The 26,145-nt window shown below is 43.3% G+C and overlaps 1 protein-coding gene across 7 annotated transcripts in view; it reads right to left on the bottom strand.

Annotated features, from left to right (window-relative positions):
• Window positions 1-26,145, bottom strand: part of atp11c (ATPase phospholipid transporting 11C) — a 169,999-nt gene that overhangs the window by 8,151 nt on the left and 135,703 nt on the right. Inside the window, exons 26-30 of one of the 7 annotated variants that reach the window (XM_070882892.1) lie at window positions 20,872-20,937; window positions 18,151-18,254; window positions 17,052-17,208; window positions 13,475-13,565; window positions 2,446-2,468 (exon numbers count right to left, since the gene is read on the bottom strand). In XM_070882892.1, coding sequence (XP_070738993.1) covers window positions 13,476-13,565; window positions 17,052-17,208; window positions 18,151-18,254; window positions 20,872-20,937 — 417 coding nt within the window. In that variant the 3' untranslated portion in view covers window positions 2,446-2,468; window position 13,475. Of the gene's footprint in view, window positions 1-2,445; window positions 2,469-4,747; window positions 5,703-7,514; window positions 7,624-13,474; window positions 13,566-17,051; window positions 17,209-17,560; window positions 17,598-18,150; window positions 18,255-20,871; window positions 20,938-26,145 lie in introns of those variants that run through there. The other 6 variants (XM_070882890.1, XR_011593599.1, XM_070882888.1 and 3 more) reach the window with 6 other exon arrangements.

The following is a 26,145-nucleotide window of genomic DNA, read 5'->3' as shown; positions in this document are numbered from 1 at the left end:
ACAGTGCCCAAGTGATTAAAGTGTAACAATTAAATGTAACCTTATCATTGGCTGGTTCTTACGAATATCAGTGCCATCAAATTGTCAAGAGAACTCTGTTCTATCCGGCTTGTTCTTTTAAACTGGCTCCAATAACTGTTAATTTCTGCTCTAATTTACTAAACTCTATTTCAAGACTTAAATTCTGCTTCCTCTCTTCCCTCAGGAAACACATTAATGTTAATGGTCACCATCACCCCTCTAAAATGTCCTTTTGTATATCCAGTCAATATCAGTGCGCCTCTGCCCTGCCACCTCCCCAAATCATCCTGCAGTTACCTGAATTGGTTGTATTGTAGGTGGAATTCAGAAGAAACCCCTCAGGTGTGTTTCTTCAAATTATTTCAAAGTTTAGGACTGAAGATGATTTAAGACTTTGCCAGCTAATTTTTGCTTGCTGTTTAAAACGGTAACAAAATTGAAACAGGAGCAATTTTAAAGTCATCCCATTAAATCAAAGTGAAATTTGTGTAAAGTAAAGGAAACATTGAAAATATCCTAAGGGGAGAGCAAAGACCTGCAATGGTAATACAAGGTTTCAAAAAAAATATCATTTTAGGGAAAAAAAATACATTTGTTGCATTTAATAAGTAACATCTGTTCAAGTCAACCATGAAATATCAAACAGAAATTTAATTCTATTTAAGAAATGCCAGAGTCCGAGGAATGAGTTACAATATGGTAAACACCCCTTCCACCGCACAATTTCCTGCTAAGTTTGGGAAAAGACATCTGCTCCCAGGCATTTGATAATACATCTCAAAAATAATTCTGAGAAAATTCAGGTCGTGCAGCATCTATGGTGAGAATAGCCGGGTTGATGTTTACTGTTTGGAGCTTTTATCAAAACTAAAAAAAAGACACGAAGGGTGTGTTTGACCCGCCTGTTTTGAATTTTCTCCGTTAAGGGAAAGGCTTAGCCGCCATAGATGCATGTAAGTTTACAGTGCGAAAGGAGACCATTTGGCTCATCATGTCTGCCGGCATCTTCCTGACTGCACAAGATACAAATCATGGTGGGAAAAGTTGCGAGCCATCAGCGAGGTCATCTAGGTGATCAGCAAATGTACTGACCAGAATAATAAATGTGTTAAATGTTAATAGCGCTTTAATGGAGTAAATAATAAGCCTTAAATGCATCTTTCTACCACACCTCTGTCATGTGTAGGTTTTTAAGTAGAAGTGGGATCAGTTTTAGCAGATTAAGCTTTGAAATAAACCCAGTAAGGGAAAAGCAAAGCTATGATTAGACAGAGTCACACAATATGATTAGGCAGAGTCAACACGGTTTTATGAAAAGGAAATTATGTTCGACAAAACTATTACCCGAGTAACTAGCAGGGTGGATAAAGGGGAACCTGTAGATGTAAAATAGTTGGATTTTCAGAAGGCATTCGATAAGGTGCCACAAAGATTAGGGCTCATCATCATAAGAGAAAAACTTGCTTCCACTTTAAAAATGACCAGTTCAATACAAGAACCACAGTACCCGTCACAGGTCGGACAGGTTTGCCGCATGCTCTTTCCGCTGCTTTCGCTTGATTTCTGCATGCTCCAGACGATGAGACTCGAGATGCTCAGCGTCCTCCCGGAAGCACTTCCTCCACTTAGGGCGGTCTTTGGCCAGGGACTCCCAGGTGTCAGTAGGGATGTTGCACTTTATCAGGAAGGCTTTGAGGGTGCCCCTTGTAACGTTTCCTCTGCCCACCTTTGAACTCCTTCACGGCAAACAAGCCAGAGTAGAGCGCTTGCTTTGGGAGTCTCGTGTCTGGCATGCGAACAATGTGGCCTGCCCAGCAGAGCTGATCAAATGTGGTCAGTGCTTCAATGCTGGGGATATTGGCCTAGTCGAGGACGCTAACGTTGGTGCGTCTATCCTCCCAGGGGATTTTTGCAGGATCTTGCGGAGACATCGGTAGCGGTATTTCTCCAGCGACTTGGTGTCTACTGTACATGGTCCATGTCTCTGAGCCATACAGGAGGGCAGGTATTATTACAGCCTTGTAGACCATGAGCTTGGTGGCAAATTTGAGGGCCTGGTCTTCGAACACTCTTTTCCTCAGGCGGCCGAAGGCTGCACTAGAGGTGGTGTTGAATCTCGTCGTCAATGTCTGCTCTTGTTGATAGGAGGCTCCAGCGGTATGGGAAATGGTCCACGTTGTCCAGGGCCGCGCCGTGGATCTTGATGACTGGGGGGGGCAGTGCTGTGTGGCGGGGACAGGTTAGGTGGAGGACATTTGTCTTATGGATGTTTAGCTTAAGGCCTATGCTTTCATATGCCTCAGTAAATACGTTGACTATGACTTGGAGTTCAGCCTCTGTATGTGCGCAGACGCAGGCATCGTCCGATTACTGTAGCTCGACGAGAGGTTGGGGTGGTCTTGGACCTGGCCTGGAGACGACAAAGGTTGAATAGGTTCCCACTGGTTCTGTAGTTTAGTTCCACATTAGGGGTAACATATTAGCACGGATTGAGGATTAGTTAACGGACAGAAAAACAGTAGGAATTAATGGGTCATTTTTGGGATGGCAGGGTGTAACTAGTAGAGTGCTGCAAAGATCAGTGCTTGGGCCTCAGCCATTTAAAGTTTATATCAATGACTTGGATGAGGAGACCAAATGTAATGTATCCAAGTTTGCTGACGATACAAGGCTAAGTGGGAAAGTAAGCTGTCAGGAGGACGTAAAGAGGCAGCAAGGGGATATAGACCAGTTAAATGATTGGGCAAGAAGGTGGCAGACGCAGTATAACGTGGGGAAGTGTGGAATTATTCACTTTGGTGGGAAGAATGTAAAAGCAGAATTTTTTTAATAAGGGGAGACGAGTAAATGTTGGGATTCAGAGGGATTTGGGTCTGCTTGTACTAGAATCAACTTAACATGCAGGTACTGCAAGAAATTAGGAAGACAAATGTACGTTGGCTTTTATTGCAAGCGTGTTGCAGTACAAGAGTAAGGACGTTTTGCTGCAATTCTATAGTGCTTTGAGTCTACACCTGGAGTACTGTGTATAGTTTACATCTCCTTACCCAAGGGAGGATATACTTGTCTTCAAGAGAGTGCAATGAAAGTTCACTAGGTTGATTCCTGGAATGAGGGGGCTGTTGTATGTAAAGAGATTGAGTAGAATGGGCCTATATTCTCTGGTGTTTAGAAGAATGAAAGGTGATCTCATTTAAATGTATAAAATTCTTAGAGGGCTTGACAGAGTAGATGCTGAGAGGCAGATTGCCCTGAGTATAGTCTAGAAACAGGGGTCAGACTCTCAGGATAAGGGGTCGGCCATTTAGGACTGAGAGGAGGAGAAATTCCTTCACTCAGAGGGTTGTAAATCTTTGGTATTCTCTACCCGAGGGCTGTGGATGCTCAGTCGTTGAATATATTCAAGACTGAAATCAACAGATTTTTTGCACTAATGGAATCGAGGGATATAGGGATAGTGCAGGAAAGTGGAGATGATGTAAAAGTTCAGCCACGATCTTATTGAATGGCGGAGTAGGAATAAGGGTTTTATGGCCGACTCCTGCTCCTAATTCTTAAGTTCTTAAGATACTTTGTTGAGTAGTCAGTTTATCCAGAGTAGTAGTTTTAGGTGTGATCATTTTTCTCAAATAGATGAAGGAACAGCTAGTAGAAAGCAAAGTACTCCCATTCTTATTGATTCCTTAAAGAGTTTACAATCACACATATTTTATGAAGTCGCTCTGCATTATTGCTATTTTTGGGTGGCGTACACGGTGTTGTTCCATGGTTTCTTAGCATTGTTGGGCTTGCTTGGGGATCAGACAAATTGTTTGTTCTTGGCTGTGAGGAATCAGCTGGGTTTGGGAATGGGGATCAGAGAGGGGCATGTGCCCAAGTTGGTTAGGTTCACTATTCTTCCCGGTCAATGAGTGCATTGCTGGTCTTGGGAATAGGAAAAATGCACTGCCCAGTCCCAAATAACAAATCTCAAACAGCTAAGTGTTTCCTCTGCTGCAGGCAGAGACCAAGCATTATCCGTTCTGACTAGGTGAAGTCCCACCTGCTTCGGTGACATTAATTTGTGCGGAGGGCTGTGCTCCGCCAGTAGCTGAATTCTCCAGAATTACGACGACTGTCTCGGTCCCGACTACCATCCAGATTGGCTGAATACAGGTACAGGACCAGAATACATGTATGAGGGCCTCCTTCTGGTCACAGTTCCTCCAGCAGCTGGCTGGTATGGAATGATGAGAACATTATACACATCACTTGGCTTTTGCACATTTGGTTGCACAGGACCCGTCTTCATACAGCTGACTATTCTTCCTTCATTAACCAACAATTTAGGTCTTGCTCAGAGGCCCTTTTTAGGTTTTCTCTATTGCCTTTCATTATGGAGGTGAATGTGTTGCACGGGATAGATATTCATTTCTCGTTTCTTTTTTTTTTGCTTAGGCTATAGTCTGCATAGTATTGCTGGGTTCTCTCCACAGTGCCTTATCTGAACATCGTGATATTGGTTGCGTAGTAAAGGTGACATTACTGGATTTCTGCACTTGAATCTAGTCCTCGTGCAGGAATCCAGTAATCCCTTTCTATTGCAAGGCTCCGAATCCACGTGAAGGGAGTCCTCTTGGGAGATTACCATAGCACCAGGTTGGAAAGAGGACAGAGGTGTAGACGTCCCTCCAAGCTGAAAGGGTTAGAGTAACAATGGGGTGTGGTGGATCCCCATCGATATTTTTCTCAGTTTCAATCAAATTTAATACATTTTAAAAAGCAAAGACCCCACTCAGTGCTCGTCTTATGACCCACAACTCTCAATGCCAAGTATAAAATTTCAGCCAAGATCCAGGCCTCCAGATGAGATGTATGTAGCTATCAGTTTACCATATCCAACTCATGAGGGATAACATCCGATAACTATTTAATGTTGTGGACAATTGCAACACCACCAACATTCCTGCCTTGCTTCTCTCTCCGAATACAGAAAAGGCACTTGATCGGATGAAATGGAAATGCCTCCTCATGACATGAGAGGAGTCTTTGACAACTCATTCAGGCAATGGATTACAATTTTGAGTCACATCCCACACGGCACTATAGCCTCAGTTTTCTTGCAATCCCCATCCATTCTAGGAACCAGACAGGAACTCCTCCTGGTCATTGGTAGCATGCAAAGGAGACCCATGCATCCGTAAAATACAGGTAGAAAGGACTTTGCACAAAATATCACTGTATGTGACATGTAACCAGCTTATTTCCTAGCATCTTTCAAAATGTCACAGAAATGTGTTAACTTTCCAGGTACAAGACCAGTGACTGTCAAATGCAGGGTTTGTTCCTCATGCAGGATGTCCCAATGCAGATACGAGACTCCTTCCTCTTCACATGTTCATAGATGGGCTTTAAATGCCTGTGTGTATACCAAAACACATCACTCTGCACAAAGCAGTCCCAGTAGAGTGAACACAAACTTTTAATGTCCTCTGCTTCCTGTAACTATTGCTACTCGTCACCAGTTTCCCTCCCTATGTAAAGAATCAAATAGGTCTTCTTCTCTGCTAGGTTGCTCTGCGATTTGAATTACAGGGAGTGTCCTGGAACAGCTCCATTGCGAACGGTTAAGGGTTGTGACCTGGAACCGACTTGAGAGATATTCCACCATCTGTAGCATGGTTCCTTGGCATCAGGAAGCTCTGTAGCAGCGGAGACTGGTCTGAATAACTTGATAAATGACAGTCAATACAATTTCAAAAAGGCTAGGTTTTGCCTCATCAACCGGAGACTTTTTTTTAAATAAAGGTAGTGTTCTAAATTGACTGGTGATATTAAAGTCAGTTAGTATCAAAGATAAGACAAGGAATAGTAGTTACGTGAAGGGAGGGAAGCAGAAGATAGAAAGACATCGGGGAGTTAGATCATAACTTGGTGGGCGATGTGTTTTAAGCAGCGTGCTTCAGGCATCAGTCCAATACTATAGTGAGATTTATTTAGCGATCTAGGTTGGAATTAATAAAAATTATAAACAAAAGCAAGTGCGTTGAAATTACAGATAGTACTGGGACTTGAGTTTTCACCTTTTGATTACAACCTTATTGCATCTCAAAAATATCTGCAAACACTTGACATGCATTGAATTACTTTGAAGTAATTCAGTGACAATAACTGTTGTTACACAAGGAAATGTGTCAACCATCTTATACATATCAAGATCCCACAATAAGCAAAGAGATGGATGATCAGTTGATCTATTTTTGGAGGGGAAAGAATGGTGGCTGGGGCATTGGGAGAACTCTTTACTCTACGAATAGTAGAATTGGGATTTAATGTCTACCCGAAATCATCAAAACTTTTCATCCAAAGGTTGGTACCTCTGACGATGTAGTACTTTCCTCAATACTTAACTGGAACATCGGCCGAGATTAGGTGTTCAAGTCTTGGAGTGGGGCTAGAACTTACAACTTCTGAATCAGGCAAAAATGCTTAGAGCCAAGCTGACCACAGGATTGCTGACCACGCCAGTGGATGGTAATCAAAAATACCACTGCCTATATTATCGGATGGTACACATGTAGGATCAGAAGGTGTTCCCAGCTGGCTTGTCGTGCATCAGTATACATTTAAGTGAAGCATGTACTCGAGTATCTAGGGAAGGGCAAGAGACAAGCTAATATTTGATGCCCCGATTGTTCAGAGGCTTCCTTACCATTAACCAGACAGACTGCGCACCACTGGATTAAGCCATGACCAAACATGGGAGCATGCTCATTAATCACACTTATCACAAGGGATGCATATGGTGGGAGGGTGAATGGTTGGGGCTCAACAGCAAAGTTGAGCATCATTGGTACATGACAAAGTGTAATGAAATGGAGATATGCAGGGAGGACATGAAGACTTTGGAATTATTTTTATTCCCACCCTGCCCCCCCTCCCTCCTCCAAATCACCGGTAATGCATCTAGAATGCAAGGTTATCAGGACCTATTCATTTCACACATTTACTCATTTACAGCATACATTCTTAAAATTCTTAACTGCCATTTTAGCGTACCTAATTCAAAATTACCCTACGCAGTAGAACATCACATTAGTCAAGGAAAAACAAATGACATGCACATGACGTCGCCTTTAAAACATTCTGTGCTAGATTATTGTGCAACTCTCTTTAGAACAGATCTGACATTTACCAAACAAACTTTGCATGCAACAGACACAGCCGAAGCTACATTCGTGGATAATGCACTAGTAACAAAATGGAAGCACCCCACACCAACAGTAAATAAAAAGCTTGTGCAACTGTGCAAAATTGAAGGCCAGTGGCTGCCTATTGATCTGCAGCCAACGATATGGTGTGATGTATTTTACTAATTACGTTCGATACCATATAATCATTAACCTGTTTATAGGCAGTCAGAATCATGGTAAAGATAATGCCTAGAAATAAAAATATCAAATAATCCAAATTAAACAGATCAAACTAGGAGATAACCACCAAAATACCAGTACCTGTCAGTGGTAATCATGATTCAATTGAGAATGATCTTGCAAGAAGTGGTTCGACAGGGGATCTGGGGGTCGAAACTGAATCGGCAGCCTTGTTATAGACCAAATATTTCTGTAACAACGAGGTGAGAAACTTAGAATACTTGTGTAACACAGACTGCATGAGGTAACAACCGTCTGGGAGCTTAAATCTCTCCTCAGAAAGGACATTTTCAGTCTTAAGTTTGCAATGAAAATAAATCACTGAATATCTTTCACAAACATTTGAGCCAATATGGAAAAACTGAGGGGGTGGGGAAGAGGGTCATTTGGAATATAATTTGCATTAAGTACTGCCCTTTGCTGCCTACTAATGAATTATTTATCAAATTATTTAGCATGAAAATAGTGAAATACACATTTCCTTCTGTATGAAGCAGGCACGAGTTTAGCAATCCATCCATTTATTTTTAAACAAGAAATTATGAATTTCTAGCTGGATGCAATACTTTTAATTTGCAGTTGAGGGTTTTTCCAGATGGCAAATTGCCAACCTTCACATGGTCATCAACAGGGTGTGAGACACTTGGTTGAAAGAGAAGAAAGTTGCTGTATTACTACATTTTATTAAACTATATGCACATGGTGATTTTTGGTGACCGTGTACTGGACCCAAATTAAAACCCTTTATGCAAATTTGGCTAAACATTTCTGTGCTTTTTTTTTTAAAGCCACATCGAGTTGATTCCCAAGTGTCTCACACCCTGTTGATGACCATGTGAAGGTTGGCAATTTGCCATCTGGAGAAACCCTCAACTGCAAATCATCCGATGGCAAGCTGGCTCATAATGATCATCTGCCAAGTTCCCCCGTTGGTTAACGGTGCAGTGCAATCCTTGTCCCTAGACAGGTTCTTCCTTTCGGAACTTGTTGATTTCTTGGTGGGGTGTGGTACATCACCCAAGGGGGTACTGCTCGTATGAGAACCTTGATAGGGAGTGCTGCCAAGCTGTTCAACAAAGGGGGGATCACAGGTGAGCCCAATGCTATCTTCACCCAATCTACACACAAGCAGAGCTCACTGACTCAACAGTGCTCAACAGCTGGAGCTTTGCTTGATTTTGCTCTCAAATCAAGGGCATTCAGGCCAATTGTTATACCCCTACTGCCACCTTGGCTGAAATCAGATCGCTATGCGCCAACTGGGAGCTTTCTGGTCTCTGTATGTTTGCTACTCTAGGTTAAAGGATTTAGGATGCACTGGATCGTTCACTGAAAATTACGGTAGGGTATAGGCTAACTAGTTGAGCTTGGAGGCAGAGTCTCTGAATCAACTCAATGTGGCTTAAAAAAAAGCACAGAAATGTTTAGCCAAATTTGCATAAAGGATTTTAATTTGGGTCCAGTACACGGTCACCAAAAATCACCACTGTGCATATAGTTTAATAAAAATGTAGTAATACAGCAACTTTCTTCTCTTTCAACCAAGTGTCTCACACCCTGTTGATGACCATGTGAAGGTTGGCAATTTGCCATCTGGAGAAACCCTCAACTGCAAATCATCCGATGGCAAGCTGGCTCATAATGACCATCTGCCAAGTTCCCCCGTTGGTTAACGGTGCAGTGCTATATGTGGCACATCAGAGCGGCAGCAGGATGCTGTTGATCTGTGCTTGGTCAAGATGCAAGGGTCAGGTGCTGCCCTTCTGCTTTCTGATTGGATATTCTTTTTTGAAAAAGCTCAAATAAAAGCAATCTAGTCTTTATTTATTCAAGTTTTCTCCATCTGCAATGTAGATAGAACACTTGAATGAACCTTAGAAGACCGATTTACATTTTGTGGAATTTTCATTGTGTTTTTTGCATACTGAAATTCTGTTATTGGTTTGGCCATACACTTTAGAGTCAACTGCGCAGTGTGCACTAATTATAGAAACAGACAAATTGATAGAATATCTGGATTAAACATATTTAATCCAAGTACAGAAAGTGCACACACTATTACCTTTTATTCTATTTTTGTCAAAGGTACAATCGTGGTTAAACACCATTTCTCAGTATATGCATTACTCAAAGGATTCAGTGCAGGGACTTGGTCATCTTTGGACTGCAGTGGCAAAAACAAAATGCCCTTTTTGTTGCAAAGATTGCTTTTCATTACACTTTCGTGTGCTCATGCTCAGCTGGGTGCCTGGCACAAATGAAACTCACCAACAGGCTTCAGAGTCTCCAAACCGAGCTACTGAGAAATCTACATAGGTAATGTGTAGTTACACCCAGAGCCCCAAGTTGGTGCTGGGTACTGTTGGGAGTTTAACCAGCTAGAATTCAGGCAGCCTATCCACACTGAGCACTGATTGATCTGCCAGAACCACTGTAATCCCGACTTGTGAAGTTACGTGAACTCGAGCGGTAAGAAATCCTGCCTCCGGTTTCTATCTCTTCAGATCATAACCATGGGCCACACGGGCTGGTTAATCATCAACAGTGCCCCGAAATACTACAGATCTGCTGGATTGCTGAATCTGCCACAGAGAGTTTACTCAGATTCACCTTCTTCTAAAAGTCTTGAATTTATGGGGTACACTATAGCTGATTATTAAACAAGCAGCATAAACATAAGCTCTTGCTTGAAGGACCGCAGGTACATGGAGTTCCTCACGACCAGCTTGATGAGCAGCCCAATTCAACATCAAATGTGAGAACAATACCACCATCCTCCTGCCCACAGCAGAGACAGACTGTAACCCATTCAATGGCGATTCCACCGGTTGGAGTTATGGAGCATCAGCAGCCGCTGTTTACCAATCATGGTAAGCGCTGACTCCTGAGTTTTCTCATACCTGGCTTCCAGCTAACACGCCCACTAGCTTTGGTCCCTAGTCTCAGAGCTTTCTCATTAGTCCAGTGGTATGACCTAAGCGGGGCTGCTTGCAACATGCCAACCACCACCTTTCTATCATGGCATTGGTGAATCGAGCACAGAGTTTGCTCAACTATAGCTAACTTGTGTATTGTTGAAGTACATCTAATAACTATTAATGTAATCAATAGAGCAATAATATATGCTTTGAAAATCAGAATCAAAAAGGAGTTTAAAAAAAATATTTAGACAGTCGATCAGCCGGCCAGCCTTTGCCATGTTCATGGCATATCTCAACCTAAATTAATAGAAGTAGGAATTAAAATCCATATTCATACTATCCCTCATCAGAGACTCCTCCAGAGTCTGAATATACTGTTAGTGTGAGGCAAGAACAGCAAAGCAAATAGCCAAGCACATACAATAACAAGGCACATAAGTAACTTAACACGGAACATGCAATGTTTATGCAAGATCTGAACTGAATACCAGAAAATACTGTGAATACTGCAAATATTATATTTCCACACTCCCAAAAGGGTAGGGGCACCAAGTGAATAAACAGCAGACCCACTTTCAACAAAACCCTACTGGCCAAATGTAACTCTTCACTTAGCATTATTTTTTAATGCAGTTTATTGTTTATCAAGGCATACATTACCCGATGGACGGTAGATGACCTCCCTGTTAAAGACTTTAAACTAGCACTGAATCAAATGTCAGCTCATTGGGCCCAAGTTTCCACATGATAAAAAATGGGCGCCCCTCCGAGCTGGGCGCCCGTTTTTCACGCCTAAAACGGCGCCGGAAAAAAAACGAGCGATTCTGGAGCGTTCTGCAGCTCCTTGTCTGCTTGGCGCGGCGCCCAGGGGGGGCGGAGCCTACACTCGTGCCAATTTTGTAAGTGGGAAGGGGCGGGTACTATTTAAATTAGTTTTTTTCCTCCCGGCAACGCTGCACGTTGGAGTGTTCGCGCATGCTCAGTGTGAAAAAAACATTGGCACTCGGCCATTTTTGTAGTTCTTTGTGGCTGTTTAGTTTTTGAACATTTTTTAATAAAAGTACATTGCCATCAGCACAGAGGCTTCTTGTAGCAGTGAGAAGGGTGCAGGAAGCCTCAGAAAGTTGAGGCAGCCGTTTCCCGACGACTTCCCCCTTTTGCCGTCGGGAAATGGCTCCTCAATTTCTGAGGCTTCCTGCAGCCTTCTCTCTTTCCCGCCAGCCGTCTGGAACAGCTCCATTCCCTTCCCCCCCGCGTTCGGTCAGCTCACTCCCTCCCACCCGCGTTCGGTCGGCTCCATCCCCCGCGTTCGGTCGGCTCCCTCCCTCCCCCCCCCCGCGTTTGGTAGGCTCCCTCCCTCCCGCGTTCGGTCGGCTCCCTCCCTCCCGCGTTCAGTCGGCTCCCTTCCCGCCCCCCCCCCCCGCGTTCGGTAGGCTCCCTTCCCTCTCCCTCCCCCTCCCCGCGTTTGGTAGGCTCGCTCCCTCCCTCCCGCCCGCCCACGTTCGGTCGGCTCCCTCCCTCCCTCCTGCCCGCCCGCGTTCGGTCGGCTCTCTCCCTCCCGCGTTCGTCGGCTCCCTTCCCTTCCCTTTCCTCCCCCACCCCGCGCGTTAGTCGGCTCCCTTCCCCCGCCCGTGTTCGGTCGGCTCCCTTCCCTTCCCTCCTCCCCCCCCCCTGCCCCCGGTCGGCTCCCTCCTCTCCCCCCTGGCCCGCGTTTGGTCGGCTTCCCCCCCCCTCCTGCGTTCGGTCGGCTCCCTCCTTTCCCCCCCCCCCTCCGGCCCGCGTTCGGTCGGCTCCCTCCTCCCCCCCCCACAGGCCCGCGTTCGGTCGGCTCCCTCCTCCCTCCCCCCCCACCCCCGACCCGCGTTCGGTCGGCTCCCTCCTCCCCCCTCCCCCCCTGCCTGCGTTCGGTCGGCTCCCTCCTCCCCCCCCCGGCCCGCGTTCGGTCGGCTCCCTCGTTTTGTGAGGCTTGCTGCACCATTCTTCCTGGCTGAAGCACTTTCACACAGGTAGGAAGATGGTTTATTTAATCTTTTCTTTGCTTATAAATGTTTATTCAGGTTGGATTTATTTGTATAATATTTGTATAAGTATAAATAAGGATTTATTGTAGAATTTAATGAGTTCCCTTCCCCCCCTCTCCCCGTTCTGGACGCCTGATTTGTAACCTGCGCCTGATTTTTTAATGTGTAGAACAGGTTTTTTCAGTTCTACAAAAATCTTCACTTGCTCCATTCTTCTTTAGTTTGGAGTACATTTTCACTGTGGAAACTTTCAAATCAGGCGTCAGTGGCCGGACACGCCACCTTTTGAAGAAAAAATTCTGTTCCAAAGTAGAACTGTTCTACCCGACTAGAGCTGCAGAAAAAAAAATGTGGAGAATTGCAAATTCTAACATAGTCTGTTCTCCACCAGTTGCTCCTAAAAATCAGGCGCAAATCATGTGGAAACTTGGGCCCTTTAATTGGATGTTGTTCCCACTTGGCTCTTAGTGTATGCAGGCAGAATATCTTGGAAATCCAATACGGGAATCCTTGTAACAATCTACCATACCATCTCACACCCATGATGGATACACTTTTATATTGAGTCTGCTTCTCGGTAGTTGCTGATTGCGCTGCTTGTAAAAACAGACTGAACGTTTAAGCTTCTGTTACTAGCTTATAATTTGGATTCCATCTGCGAGCAGATACCCAGCGTTTATGTTGTTATACCTATTTTGATAGCGAGGTGGCAACTTGTAGACCCAGTTTCTATGGGTCTGTCACCAGACTACAGGGAACAGATTTAACATAAATGACAGGATCTGCTTCACAGATGGAGGGCTCTCAGAACCCGAATTAAAACAGAAAAGCAGCTTTAGTTCACAAACGATCAACTCGGCATTGCTGGAAATGAAGTCTAGTTTTCCATATATTTTTCTCAATACAAATGTAAGTTTAGAAGCTTTTCAAAAATGTTGTATGCTTGTGAAAGGCATGCTTTAGATTTTAGAGATGTGCATCTAAATGAGCATTCATACACATCAGAATCCACTTAAAAAAAAAACAAATGGGAGGTATGAACAGGCTGTACATGCTAGATAGAAAATATACAAGTTACACCAAAAACAACAGAGATCACCTCAATCACTCCAAGAGAAACTCTGGCTGCTGGAAGTTTGGGAGAGCATAAAGACCGTAGACTGTCTGGAAGAAGGCAAGTGCTGTCTTGCCTAGTTCATAGAAGAGGAGGAGGAGGAGGAGGAGGAGGAGGAGGAGAGGGGGGGGGGGGGTGGGGAAAGAAGAGAAAGTGGAAAGGCGATTAACAGAAATATTTCAAGCAGAAGAACATGTTTGAAGATATTAAAGAGGGAAGGAAGAGGGAAGCAAAGCAAAACATGGCTTTAGAGAGTCTCACAATCTAATTTTGCTAGTAAAATTCAAACGTCACAAAATTTAAAAATGCAGTTGTGTTTTGTTTATAAAGCATTTCCATTCAGACTCTTGAAAATACTGTGAATAACTGCAACATTAATTTTCACCTCATTTAGCATTTGAAACATGACCATGTTTGAAAATATTCCCAGTTTGGAAGGACTGGTAACTCTTCTGGACTTTACTGGTTAAAGTTATGTATAGGCGGGCTATTGACAGATTATTAGTTGGCCAACACATTCAGTTTTACAGTAAGTCCATTCGTCACCAGAAGCCACTCTAGTTACTGTGATTGCTGCACTGAAAATTAGATAGTGAAACCAAAGTTAAAAATGCCATCGGAAAAGAAGTGTATGGCTCAGAATGTAACAGAACACAAATTTAGTGATTTTCTCATTCCCAACTCTCAAAAAAAGAGATTGAATCTCTCGCTTGAGAACAGATACTTCATTAGTGCACCCCAAGTTGCCTTGAGCTTGGCTCAGTTCCTAGATTTAGATGCTGATGCTGGAACTCAACCCAAAGCTAAGGATTCATACCATTGGTTTCAAGTCCTCAAGTGCTGATTTCCCCCTTTCATTTGTTAACTGTGAACTCCAAAAAAATCATGCATTCCCCATATTCATCAGCCTTGAAAGGACACACTCATTTTAGAGATATGCAAAATTAATGTATTTAAATTGCCGGTTGAGACTTACTATTTCCAGAGATGGTAAAATATTTATTCCAGAAATATGTTCTAGATCCCCTTTTATAAAATATACACAAGTGCAGAATAATTATGTTTACTCCTCCACTGCCATCCACCAGCAAAAGGTAGGCAAATTTATTCTAAGCCACTGTTTTGCTACTCTAGGATCCAGTTCGGATTAATGAAAATGTGTCTTTTTGTGTGGGGGGGGGGGGGGGGCGGGGAGATTGGAACGTGGTGCACATGGACAATAGACTCACTTTAAGGCACCGTTATTCAGATAGACAGGTTAAACCCACTGGTTATGCTACAACAAATTCCAATAGAAATTGCAGGTAATAAAATGCTCCGATGAAAACAGAAGTAATTTGCCATGCAATGAAACATTTCTCTCTTCACTAGGGTCCCAAAGCAGAATGTAGTAAGCTAATGCCCTGCAAATCTAAGCATCATTTAAAAAGTCTGGATGCATTGGTTATTTGAAATGGCCCTGTGCAAAAACATTATGGGCGAGGTAGGGTTTTAAGATGTCACCTTTTGAACTTCTTTAAAACATGTAAACGAAGGCAATTCAAAAATGTGTTACTATGTGCAATTCTATAAATCTTCAGGCTCTTTCCGTATTTCCACCCCGAGCAAGTGGATGTCCATTTAAAACAACCTTTGAGCAATGAAGTTTTTCCAAGACCACAATAGTTAAAATGTTAATTGAGTGGTGCTTATTTCTACTCATTCTCCATCTAAAATGATCCAATTTTGTATTTTCTGCCTTCGCTATTCCTTTATAAATTCCCTCCCATCTTTTTTGTTTCCTGGACTTTAAGCTTCACACATGTAGAGCTTGCTTCTTTTCCCTTCACCACATGTGGGTATATTATTTCTAATTCAGTAAGAGTTTGAACAGAAATTCATAGCTGGATATTGCAGTTTACATTAAATGGAGGAGGCAAATCATTGACTCCGAAATTGTGGTCTCATTGGTGTACTCTCCTGCACGAAATCCGGAACTTGCGATCTGTCAAGGACGCCTTGACAGATTATCCGAACCGCATGAAAACTCCGTATTGCTGGCGGAGAGTTGGGTGATTTGCCCAGCAATTGCCCACGCAACCCTTCCAGCTGGTAAAAGCAGGCATAGGGCCTGCTTTCGTCAACGTAAGGGTATATATAAGGCTTAAATAAAACATTTAAAAATCCAAAATTTTGCACACACACTTTAAATGAGTTTATGCAAATATTGTCCTGGATTATGATGTTTAAAATTAATTAGCAAAAAAATAATTTTTTATTGATGTTGGTGCAATGAAGGAACTTGTGAATAAAATTGCAATTCAGCACATTTATAATGATTAGAATTCTGTACATAGTATGATCATTTGGGGATTAAATTGCATTATTAGGGGATTCCCTTCGTAAATTATTTCAATGGAATCTCCTTTGTGATTGGAGGACTGGGCCCATGTGATCCCAGGGACGCTTCCGACCCGCCTGCGTCCCTGGGATCCGCGGGCCTTTGTGCTGCCGTCCGCCTGGAGGTCGGAGACTACAACTCTTCGTAACCTGGGAGCCTGGAGGTGCTTTCAGATTTGTTTCACGGGTCGGAGGCGCACTCCGGAGGTACATGTCCCACCGCAGCTTCCAGGCCATTATAGACCTTCCAGTCAGAACAGTTCAGATTAAGTGGCTTTTGGTCTCAGAGCAGAAAATGGGCTTGCCAAGTCTTTGAAATGAGATTTTAATGCTCTAATTCATGGAAAATCAGCACAAGAGAATAAATTATTCCCTTGAGTTTGTCAGCATTAATTAATGTTTGAGAGATGGGAAAAAATTTTTTAATTCTGCTGTATCTCAATTAGAGGCAGATAATCTCCAAGAAGGAACATATTTTCTTTCTAGGAACTGTAGCAGGCAGGCTTGGAAAATCCACAAAGAATCCCTGTATCTTAATTATCTGAACAGAAAAATAAAAGATTTGTGTAATTAAGAAAACCATACTCAGCTACCGAAAATAAAACATGGTCCTTTTTTAAACTAATTTTTCTAACAGATTCTTGGGTGAAAGCAGGGATATAATGGAGATTAATTTAACAGATTGTTAGGGAATTATTTTGACCAAGAGGGAATAATTAATGTTTTACAATTGCTTCACAGAAAAATGTCAAGATTATTACATACATTTTACATACAAATTGAAAAGTAATCACAACTGACCGAAAAGAACTGTTATATCTGAGGAAAAGACTTCCCGTTTCTCACTAACTAATATCACCAGGAGAATTGTTAGCAAGAGACACCAGCGGCAAAGGAATAAAGACCAATTGTCCATTGTCAAGCTGTTTCTAGTTTCCTGATAAATATATTTTAGGAAGTCCAAGGTTGTAACAAAAACAACCATTGAATGCAAGGTCACGTTACAGGAGTGACAGTATGAAAATAGCCTTCGTTTTCAGGCATGAGAACAGTCACTTCTGTATTCCTTGAACCGGTTGTTTACCATAACAGTTCCCAAATAGTCACCGTTGACAAGAATACAGGTCACACACAAATACATACTTTTGATCAATGAGTCATATTTTAATGGTTCAACACCTACCTGCAGCCTGCCTCTGCTGATTGGCTTGCTCATGAGTTTTACCACAATATCAGGCACCAAGCTAACCGTTATTAATAAAATTATAGTGAGCCATGCTGAAACAGAAGTCAGCATCTGTGCAAACACAAAGTACATTCTTTGTTGCGTCAGGAAAGGCCTATCGGGAATAAGAAATTAAAATTATTAAGTTCAATATTTTCAAGCCACATACAATTTATCTGCAAAAAGTAAGGTTGCACACCGCAAAGTTTCTTTCCAGGTTTGATATAGATCTGAAATAAAAGCCTAGAGAATTTACAGGGAATACTGTTGGAATCCATATTAAACCCATGTGATCTACCAACAATCTGGTCAAGCTACCACAGAGACGTGGATGCATTACTATATGAATTATAAAAATATTCCAGCTAAATCATAGCTTCAAAATTGTCACTAAGAATAAAGCTGTACTGTAAAAACGATGGTAAAATTCAATTGCATCAACAATTTGAGTATTTAATAGAACTCACGTCAGCATGCAAGAATTTTTGTTCTTCCCGGAGATTCCTGAAAACAAAGCCCTTTTAAAATGTAATTGATTTGCGTAAATTAAGCAAACATTGATATTCTAGGAATGCAGAATTATGGCACAATTAAAGCATATTTCTAGTTATGTTACACACTTATTTAAACATAATACCCAGCAGAAACCAGAAACAACAAACTGCTTGTGTTGCGACAAGCTATAAAAGATATAAAACGCAAATATTCAAAACCTTGAATGTTATCTTGCATTTTATGGCCGAATTGACATTCTCTCATAACTCGTCAGTGCTTCTTGGCCATCCAGTGAAAAAGTTAATTTACGAGCGTGATAAATTGTAAGATGTAAATGCGGGATCATCACACCGTTTTAAAATTGGGATTGTTATCTCACGGAATTGAGAAATACGCTACTAGGTCAGGGACCAACAAATAACATTTCATAAACTATGCCATTTGAAAAAGAAACACTCCCACTTGATCTCATCGGCTGAGTCGAAGCACAATTTGTTAAATGCACTTAGAATTTTGGCATGGTATTCTTAATTCTGCACTGCAGATCTTCACATTTACTTACCATATGATGCCACCCCAAAAGAAAGAGAAGACGACAAAAAAGGCTAAAGAACCCCATATTACAAAGTGGTTGACCCATGTCCAGAAACGAGTGTCCAATATAAGCTGAAAGTACAAGAGAAGAAGAAAGAAAGATGAATGTTGTGTAATCAACAACAAATACTTTCATGCATTATTTTCCTTTACTCTTCTACACTTTACTCTAAAACCAAAATTGCTGCAGAGTTGCAGTAATTATACAAGTAAAAGATTTTCATGGAGACAAAACTGGGAATATAAAACAAATCTCTGTGCAAGTTCTGAAGCCAAAAGCATTCCAATGTGTGCTTGTCCAACTAATCTAGAATGTGCCACAAGAGTAAGCAAATGAAAGCTGACTGCAGTAGCAGCTCTTTTAAAATTCACCAACTCTCAAGTATTCATTGTTTGAGCCAGTTTTAGTATAAAATATATAGAAAGCCTGTGATGCCAAACATTCAGATTTGACCAGTTTATAAACCAAGGTAGTGATCAACAGTCAGTTTAAGGTCCAGCCATCAGAGGACAGAGAGAAGGTAATGTTTGCTCAGAGGCCCTCCACCATAAGAACATTAGAAATAGGAGCAAGAGTTGGCCATGTGGCCCCTTCCAGCCTGCTCTGCCATTCAATAAGATCATGGTGGATCTATCTGAACTCTACTTTCCCTATATCCCATCATTCCCTTAGTGTCCAAAAATCAGATCTTTCAGTGTAATGTGTCAATTCCAGAACGGTTATGGCCACTTTTGCTCCATCATGACCAAAGTTCCAGTACAGGTGAAATTAAGGGAAATGGAAAAACAGATGTTGCACCAGCTGGTTGATCTGTGTGTTAAAGGATACAATTAAAATTAAACATGTTAAATAGCCATGTTCAAAATTGAGTGCTCCTCTTTTAAGCAAACAGGTCCATTTCTGGGATTCCAAATCACTAAGGTGTACTGGGTGATTTGATTTTAATGACAGTTCATTAACAATCCATGGTGGAGTTTACGGAGTTCCTTTGCATTACCTGTTGAGCAAACCAATAACGTGAATCATTTTACTCGTTGCTTCTCACAGCAACCACTCTTTGGCCAAAAATAATAATTCCAGTTTCATTCCTGGATGCGGGTAATTTTGTGCTGTGGAGTACTCCCACTGGGAAAGATAAGAGCCCAAACTCATTCCACATGCCATCCTTCCAGCCAGCACAAGTGGCACTTTCATCCTACCAGTGTGCAGTGCCACTCAGCAGCGCAGATTTTAATCAGTACTATGCACAGTTTATTTTTCCCTTTATCTAGGAGAAGCTTTACAAAAGGGGTTAAACAAGAACTTGAGGATAGTTCGACAAAAAGAAAACCTAAATAGGGTTATTAAAGAAAAAAGGGTTTGGCGAGGAGGAATAGCATCAAACACACACGGGGATGCCACAGTTCTTTTTAGTACTGCGTGATTATCCATAGAGGATTTCAGAGATCTGAAAATACTAGAATGAAGGAATTCTCAGTATATATGGGAAGGAAAGAATGCTAAATCTGGCCACGTCAGGGCAGAAATGATCAGCACTCTTTCTAAGAAGACTTAACAGACTTGTACAAAGTCCCCCTCTGCTTTATTTTAACAAAAGCTTTAGTCTTGAATTAACGTCAGTGTTGAAACGGCACAGAGAGGATTTTGTATGAGAGCATTTGTACGAGGACAGCATCAATATTGGTTTCTATCTTTTCACAACAAACAACTCACTTAATTTCTAAACTGTGCGCTTTCTGATGGAGAAATCAAATTTTAATACTGTATTTTCTGATCAGAAAATTAAGCTTTTTTTGTAGTTTTAACTTGATACATCTCAGAGGCCACCTTTTTCTCTGCAGCTTCTGAAGTCAGGATAGGGAAACCTGCTCCAATGATCCAAGTCCTGCAATGTTGCCAGCTGCTTTAGTGACCTGGTGACTAGTTTCCCTAAGAATTTTACTTCATCTTTCCTAAGACATATCTGATTTGCATACAAAAGGTAGGTGGGTAGTTGGGTAATGTACCTTATGGTCATTGTTATCTGCTGGAAATCACCTTTGGGGGTCGGAGAGGGATTTCTCAGAATTATTATCCCCCCTGATTTGGTCGCGGTGTTTTTAAAAATCAGTTCCCCCCACCACACGGAGATTACAAGGCTGTTGTTGGGTGGGGAGTATTGTGCGTCTGTAAAACTTGCTTAACTGCAACATGGCTGAATGGGACAGCTAGTCTTTTTCAAGCCGCCTTTATTGCATGTTTATGCTCGGTACTTGCCTACCAATGCAGTCAAGGGCAGCAACTCAACAGACTTGGAAAATTCATATTGATGCCCTATTCTACAGTGCCCTGCTCTCAATTGATGAGATTAGACAAACAAAATCTGTGGAATGTAATACAGGCTGTAGCCGTAGCGAAGAGCAGAGACCTGCTATAATCATAGCATGCTACCTAAGATGCAGTTCAGAATCAATGTCAACACTATTAGAGATAAAATATAAACTTCTCCATAATGCAGATGCATATAGCTTTTGGTTTCAAATATGGATACATAATTAAGGCAAACTTTCCTTTAGCAAGGATATTACACAACCTTGATAAACTTGCGATTAAATTGTGCTGGAGGCACGGTGCAAGAACAAATCATAAACTGATTTTCACATCTGCCACAGCTTAAGGGTAAAATAGACAATTTTAAAATGCACATACCTTCAGATTAACTGTAAATACCAAAACAGTAAAGACAATTGTCCCAAAAGTCCAGTTTCCATAAACCTGCAATGAATAACACAAAGTCAAACATTGCATACCAGCTGAAAACACAAAAGGTTATTAATAAGATCATATAGGAATGTAGCTAACATTTAGTTCAGTTTTAAAATCCAAAATTGAAGACCAGAATATTTTGTTTCAATCCTGACTAGTCAGCCGCCGGTAAGACCTTTCAGCTTACAAAACTAAAGACAAAAACAACACTCATTGCAGTTAATGTCACCATGCATTGTCCTATGCTTAATGTAAATAAAATTATTCAACAGCAACAACAACTTGTATTTAAAGCACCTTTAATGTTGTAAAATGTCGCAAGGCACTTCACAGCAGTGTTATATGACAAAAAATGTTGACACCGAACCAGGCAAGGAGAAATTAGGGCAGGTGACCAAAAGCTTTGTCAAAGAGGTAGGTTTTAAGAAGCGTCTTAAGAACATAAGAAATAGGAGCAGGAGTAGGCCATCATCATCATAATTGGCAGTCCCTCGGGATCAAGGAAGACTTGCTTCCACTCTTAGCATGAGGTCTTAGGTAGCGGAACAGTCCAATACGAGAACCACAGTTTCTGTCACAGGTGGGACAGATTAGCCTTTGAGGGAAAGGGTGGGTGGGACTGGTTTGCTGCACGTTCCTTCCGCTGCCTGCGTTTGATTTCTGCACGCTCTCGGCGACAATACTCAAGGTGCTCAGGGCCCTCCCGGATGCACTTCCTCCACTTAGGGCGGTCTATGGCCAAGGACTCCCAGGTGTCAGTGGGGATGTTGCACTTTATCAGGGAGGCTTTGAGGATGTCCTTGTAACGTTTCCTCTGCCTGCCTTTGGCTCGTTTGCCGTGGATGAGTTCAGAGTAGAGCGCTTGCTTTGGGAGTCTCGTGTCTGGCCTGCCCAGCGGACCTGATCAAGTGTGGTCAATGTTTCAATGCTCGGGATGTTGGCCTGGACAAGGATGCTAACGTTTGTGCGTCTGTCCTCCCAGGGGATTTGAAGGATCTTGCGAAGACATCACTGGTGGTATTTCTCCAGCGACTTGAGATGTCTACTTACATGGTCCACGTCTCTGAGCCATACAGGAGGGCAGGTATTACTACGGCCCTGCAGATCATGAGTTTGGTGGCAGTTGTGAGGGACTGATCTTTAAACACTCTTTTCCTCAGGCGGCCGAAGGCTGCACTGGAGGCGGTGTTGGATCTCATCATCAATGCCTGCTCTTGTTGATAGGAGGCTCCCGAGATAGGGGAAGTGGGCCACGTTGTCCAGGGCCGCGCCATGGATCTTGACGTTTGGGGGGGGCAGTGCTGTGCAGCGACGACAGGCTGGTGTAGGACTTTTGTCTTACTAATGTTTAGCGTAAGGCCCATGCTTTCATATGCCTCGGTAAATACGTCGACTATGTCCTGGAGTTCAGCCTCCGTGTGCGCACAGACGCAGGCGTCGTCCGCGTACTGTAGCTCGACGACAGAGGTTGGAGTGGTCTTGGACCTGGCCTGGAAACGGCGAAGGTTGAACAGCTTCCCACTGGTTCTCTAGTTTAGCTCCACTCCAGTGGGGAGCTTATCAACTGTGAGGTGGAGCATGGCAGCGAGGAAGATTGAGAAGAGGGTTGGGGCGATGATGCAGCCCTGCTGGACCCTGGTCCGGACATGAATTGGGTCTGTGATGGATCCGTTGGTAAGGATCATGGCTTGCATGCGTCATGGAGCAGACGGATTATGGTGATGTACTTTTGGGGGCATCCGAAACAGAGGCGGCTCCACAGACCCTCGCAGTTGACAGTGTCAAAGGCCTTTGTAAGGTCGAAGGAGGCCATGTGCAAGGACTGATACTGTTCCCTGCAATTTTCTTGCAGCTGTCGCGCTGCAAAAATCATGTCCGTTGTGCCCCGGAGGGGACGAAATCCACATTGCGACTCCGGGAGGAGCTCCTCGGCCACAGGGAGAAGACGATTGCGGAGGACTCTAGCAATGACTTTCCCAGTGGTTGATAACAGGGAGATTCCTCTGTAGTTGCCGCAGTAGGCCATACAGACCCTTGAGCAAGCGTGTCATCAAAGCGCACACCGCCGCTATCCCGCACCTACATTGTAATCCGCCCCAAATTTACTTAAAAAAATCCATGAGCCACTGCACGGTGCCCTCGACAGCTTTATCTGTCGGTGCAACTTCTGTCTGCGTGCGGCACGGCAGCACAGCTGCCCTTCAAGGGGAGGACCCACTGCCGCGGCCGCCATGTTGTTATTTTTGCCGGCTGACTTCCCCATCAGCCAGCCAATTATTGCCTCGGGTTCGGCCGGGCCGCTAACAGGTAGCCTGGCACCCCCTCTTGGGTGCCAGGCCGCTGGCCCGGCTGAAACCCTCTTTGGTGGCCCAGTGGGCCGATGTTTGTGAATGCCAAACGCTCGCCCCTTTGAGGGACATCGGCAGAGACTCGGTCCCACCCCAACTTCCGCCCCTCACCAGGACTTACCGCCGCACTTCCGCCCCCACTATGACCGACTTCTGGTTCAATGAGAATTTTTTTTTAAAGTAGGGAAAATCGCTTGGAAGGCCGCCTCATCCTCCTCGGCGGTAAAAAAATTGTGGGAGCGCCAGCTTTCTGGCGTGGCTGAATTTCAGCCCCCCTTACTCTTATACTCCAACCCCCTTGCAATAAAGGGCAACATGCCATTTGCCTTCCTTACTGCTTGCTGTACCTGCCTGCTAGCTTCCTGTGTTACTTGCACAAGGACACTCAAATCTCTCTGAACACCAACATTTAAAAGTTTCTCACCATTTAAAAAATATTCTGTTTTTATTTCCTTCCTACCAAAGTGAATAACCTCACATTGTCCTCCATATGTCACCTTACTGCCCACTCACTTAGTCTATCTATATATCCCTTTGCAGGCGCTGTGTGTTCTCCTCAGAGCCGACTGTCCCACCTAGCTTTGTCTCGTCAGCAAACTTGGATACATTACACTCGGGCACTTCAAGGTCATTAATATAGATTGTAAATACCTGAAGCCCCAGCACTGATCCTTGCGGCACCCCACTAGTTACAGCCTACCAACCTGAAAAAGACCCGTTTATCCCGACTATCTGTTTTCTGTCCGTTAACCAATCCTCTGTCCCTGCTAATACATTACCTCCAATCTCATGATCCCTTATCTTGTGTAATAACCTTTTATGTGGCACTTTATCGATGCCTTTTAGAAATCCAAATATATTACATCCACTGGTTCCCTTTTATCTAGCCTGCTAGTTACTTCCTCAAAAAACTCTTAACAAATTTGTCTGAAAGGAGGAAAGATTGGTAGAGGCAAAGAGGTTTAGGCAGGGAATTCCAAAGCTTAGGACCCAGGCAACAGAAGGCACGGCCACCAATGGTTGAGCGATTATAATCAGGAATGCTCAAGAGGGCAGAATTAGAGGAGCGTAGACATCTCGGAGAGCGGGGGGGGCTGAAAGAGATTACAGAGATAGGAAGGGCGAGACCATGGAGGGATTTGAAAACATGAGAATTTTGAAATCATGGCGCTGCTTCACCAGGAGGCAATGTAGGTCAGTGAACAGAGGGGTGAGCGGGTCTTGTTGCCAATTAGGACACAGGCAGCTGAGTTTTGGATCACCTCAAGTTTATGTAAGAAAGCATGTGGGAGGCTAGCCAGGAGTGCGTGGAATAGTCAAGTCTAGAGATAACAAAGGCATGGATGAGGGTTTCAGCAGCGGATGAGCTGAGGCAAGGACAGAGACGGGAGAGATAGAAACGTAGAAAAGTAGGTGCAGGAGTAGGCTATTCGGCCCTTCGAGCCTGCACCGCCATTCAATAAGATCATGGCTGATTATTCCTTCAGTACCCCTTGATCCCCTTAACCATAAGAGCTATATCTAACTCCCTCTTGAATATATCCAGTGAACTGGCATCAACAACTCTCTGCGGCAGGGAATTCCACAGATTAACAACTCTCTGAGTGAAGAGGTTTCTCCTCATCTCGGTCCTAAATGGCTTACCCCTTATCCTAAGACTATGTCCCCTGGTTCTGGACTTCACCAACATCGGGAACATTCTTCCCACATCTAACCTGTCCAGTCCAGTCAGAACCTTATATGTTTCTATGAGATCCCCTCTCATCCTTCTAAACTCCAGTGAATAAAGGCCCAGTCAATCAAGTCTCTCCTCGTATGCCAGTTCTGCCATCCTTGGAATCAGTCTGGTGAACCTTCGCTGCACTCCCTCAATAGCAAGAACGTCCTTCCTCAGACTAGGAGACCAAAACTGAACACAATATTCCAGGTGAGGCCTCACTAAGGCCCTGTACAACTGCAGTAAGACCTCCCGGCTTCTATATTCAAATCCCCTAGCTATGAAGGCCAACATACCATTTGCCTTCTTCACCACCTGCTGTACCTGAGTGCCCACTTTCAGTGACTGATGAACCACGACACCCAGGTCTTGTTGCACCTCCCCTTTTCCTGCCGCCATTCAGATAATATTCTGCCTTTGTGTTTTTGCCTCCAAAATGGATAACCTCACATTTATCCACATTATACTGCATCTGCCATGCATTTGCCCACTCACCTAACCTGTCCAAGTCACCCTGCAGCCTCTTAGCGTCCTCCTCACAGCTCACACCGCCACCCATTATAGTGTCATCTGCAAACTTGGAGATATTACACTCTATTCCTTCATCCAAATCGTTAATGTACATTGTAAAGAGCTGGGGTCCCAGCACTGAGCCCTGTGACACTCCACTAGTCACTGCCTGCCATTCTGAAAAGGACCCGTTTATCCTGACTCTCTGCTTCCTGTCTGCCAACCAGTTCCCTATCCACGTCAGTATATTACCTTCAATACCATGTGCTTTGACTTTGCACAACAATCTCTTGTGTGGTACCTTGTCAAAAGCCTTCTGAAAGTCTAAATACACCACAGCCACTGGTTCTCCCTTGTCCACTCTGCTAGTTACATCCTCAAAAAATTCCAGAAGATTCGTCAAGCATGATTTCCATTTCATAAATCCATGCTGACTTGATCCGATCCAGTCACCGCTTTCCAAATGTGCTGCTATTTCGTCCTTTATGATTGATTCCAACATTTTCCCCACTACTGATGTCAAGCTAACCGGTCTATAATTACCCGTTTTCTCTCTCCCTCTTTTAAAAAGTGGTGTTACATTAGCTACCCTCCACTCCATGGGAACTGATTCAGAGTCGACAGACTGTTGGAAAATGATCA

The sequence above is a fragment of the Pristiophorus japonicus genome, chromosome 6, assembly GCF_044704955.1.
Source record: "Pristiophorus japonicus isolate sPriJap1 chromosome 6, sPriJap1.hap1, whole genome shotgun sequence".
Taxonomy (NCBI): domain Eukaryota; kingdom Metazoa; phylum Chordata; class Chondrichthyes; family Pristiophoridae; genus Pristiophorus; species Pristiophorus japonicus.
This window is presented reverse-complemented; position numbering and strand designations above follow the sequence as displayed.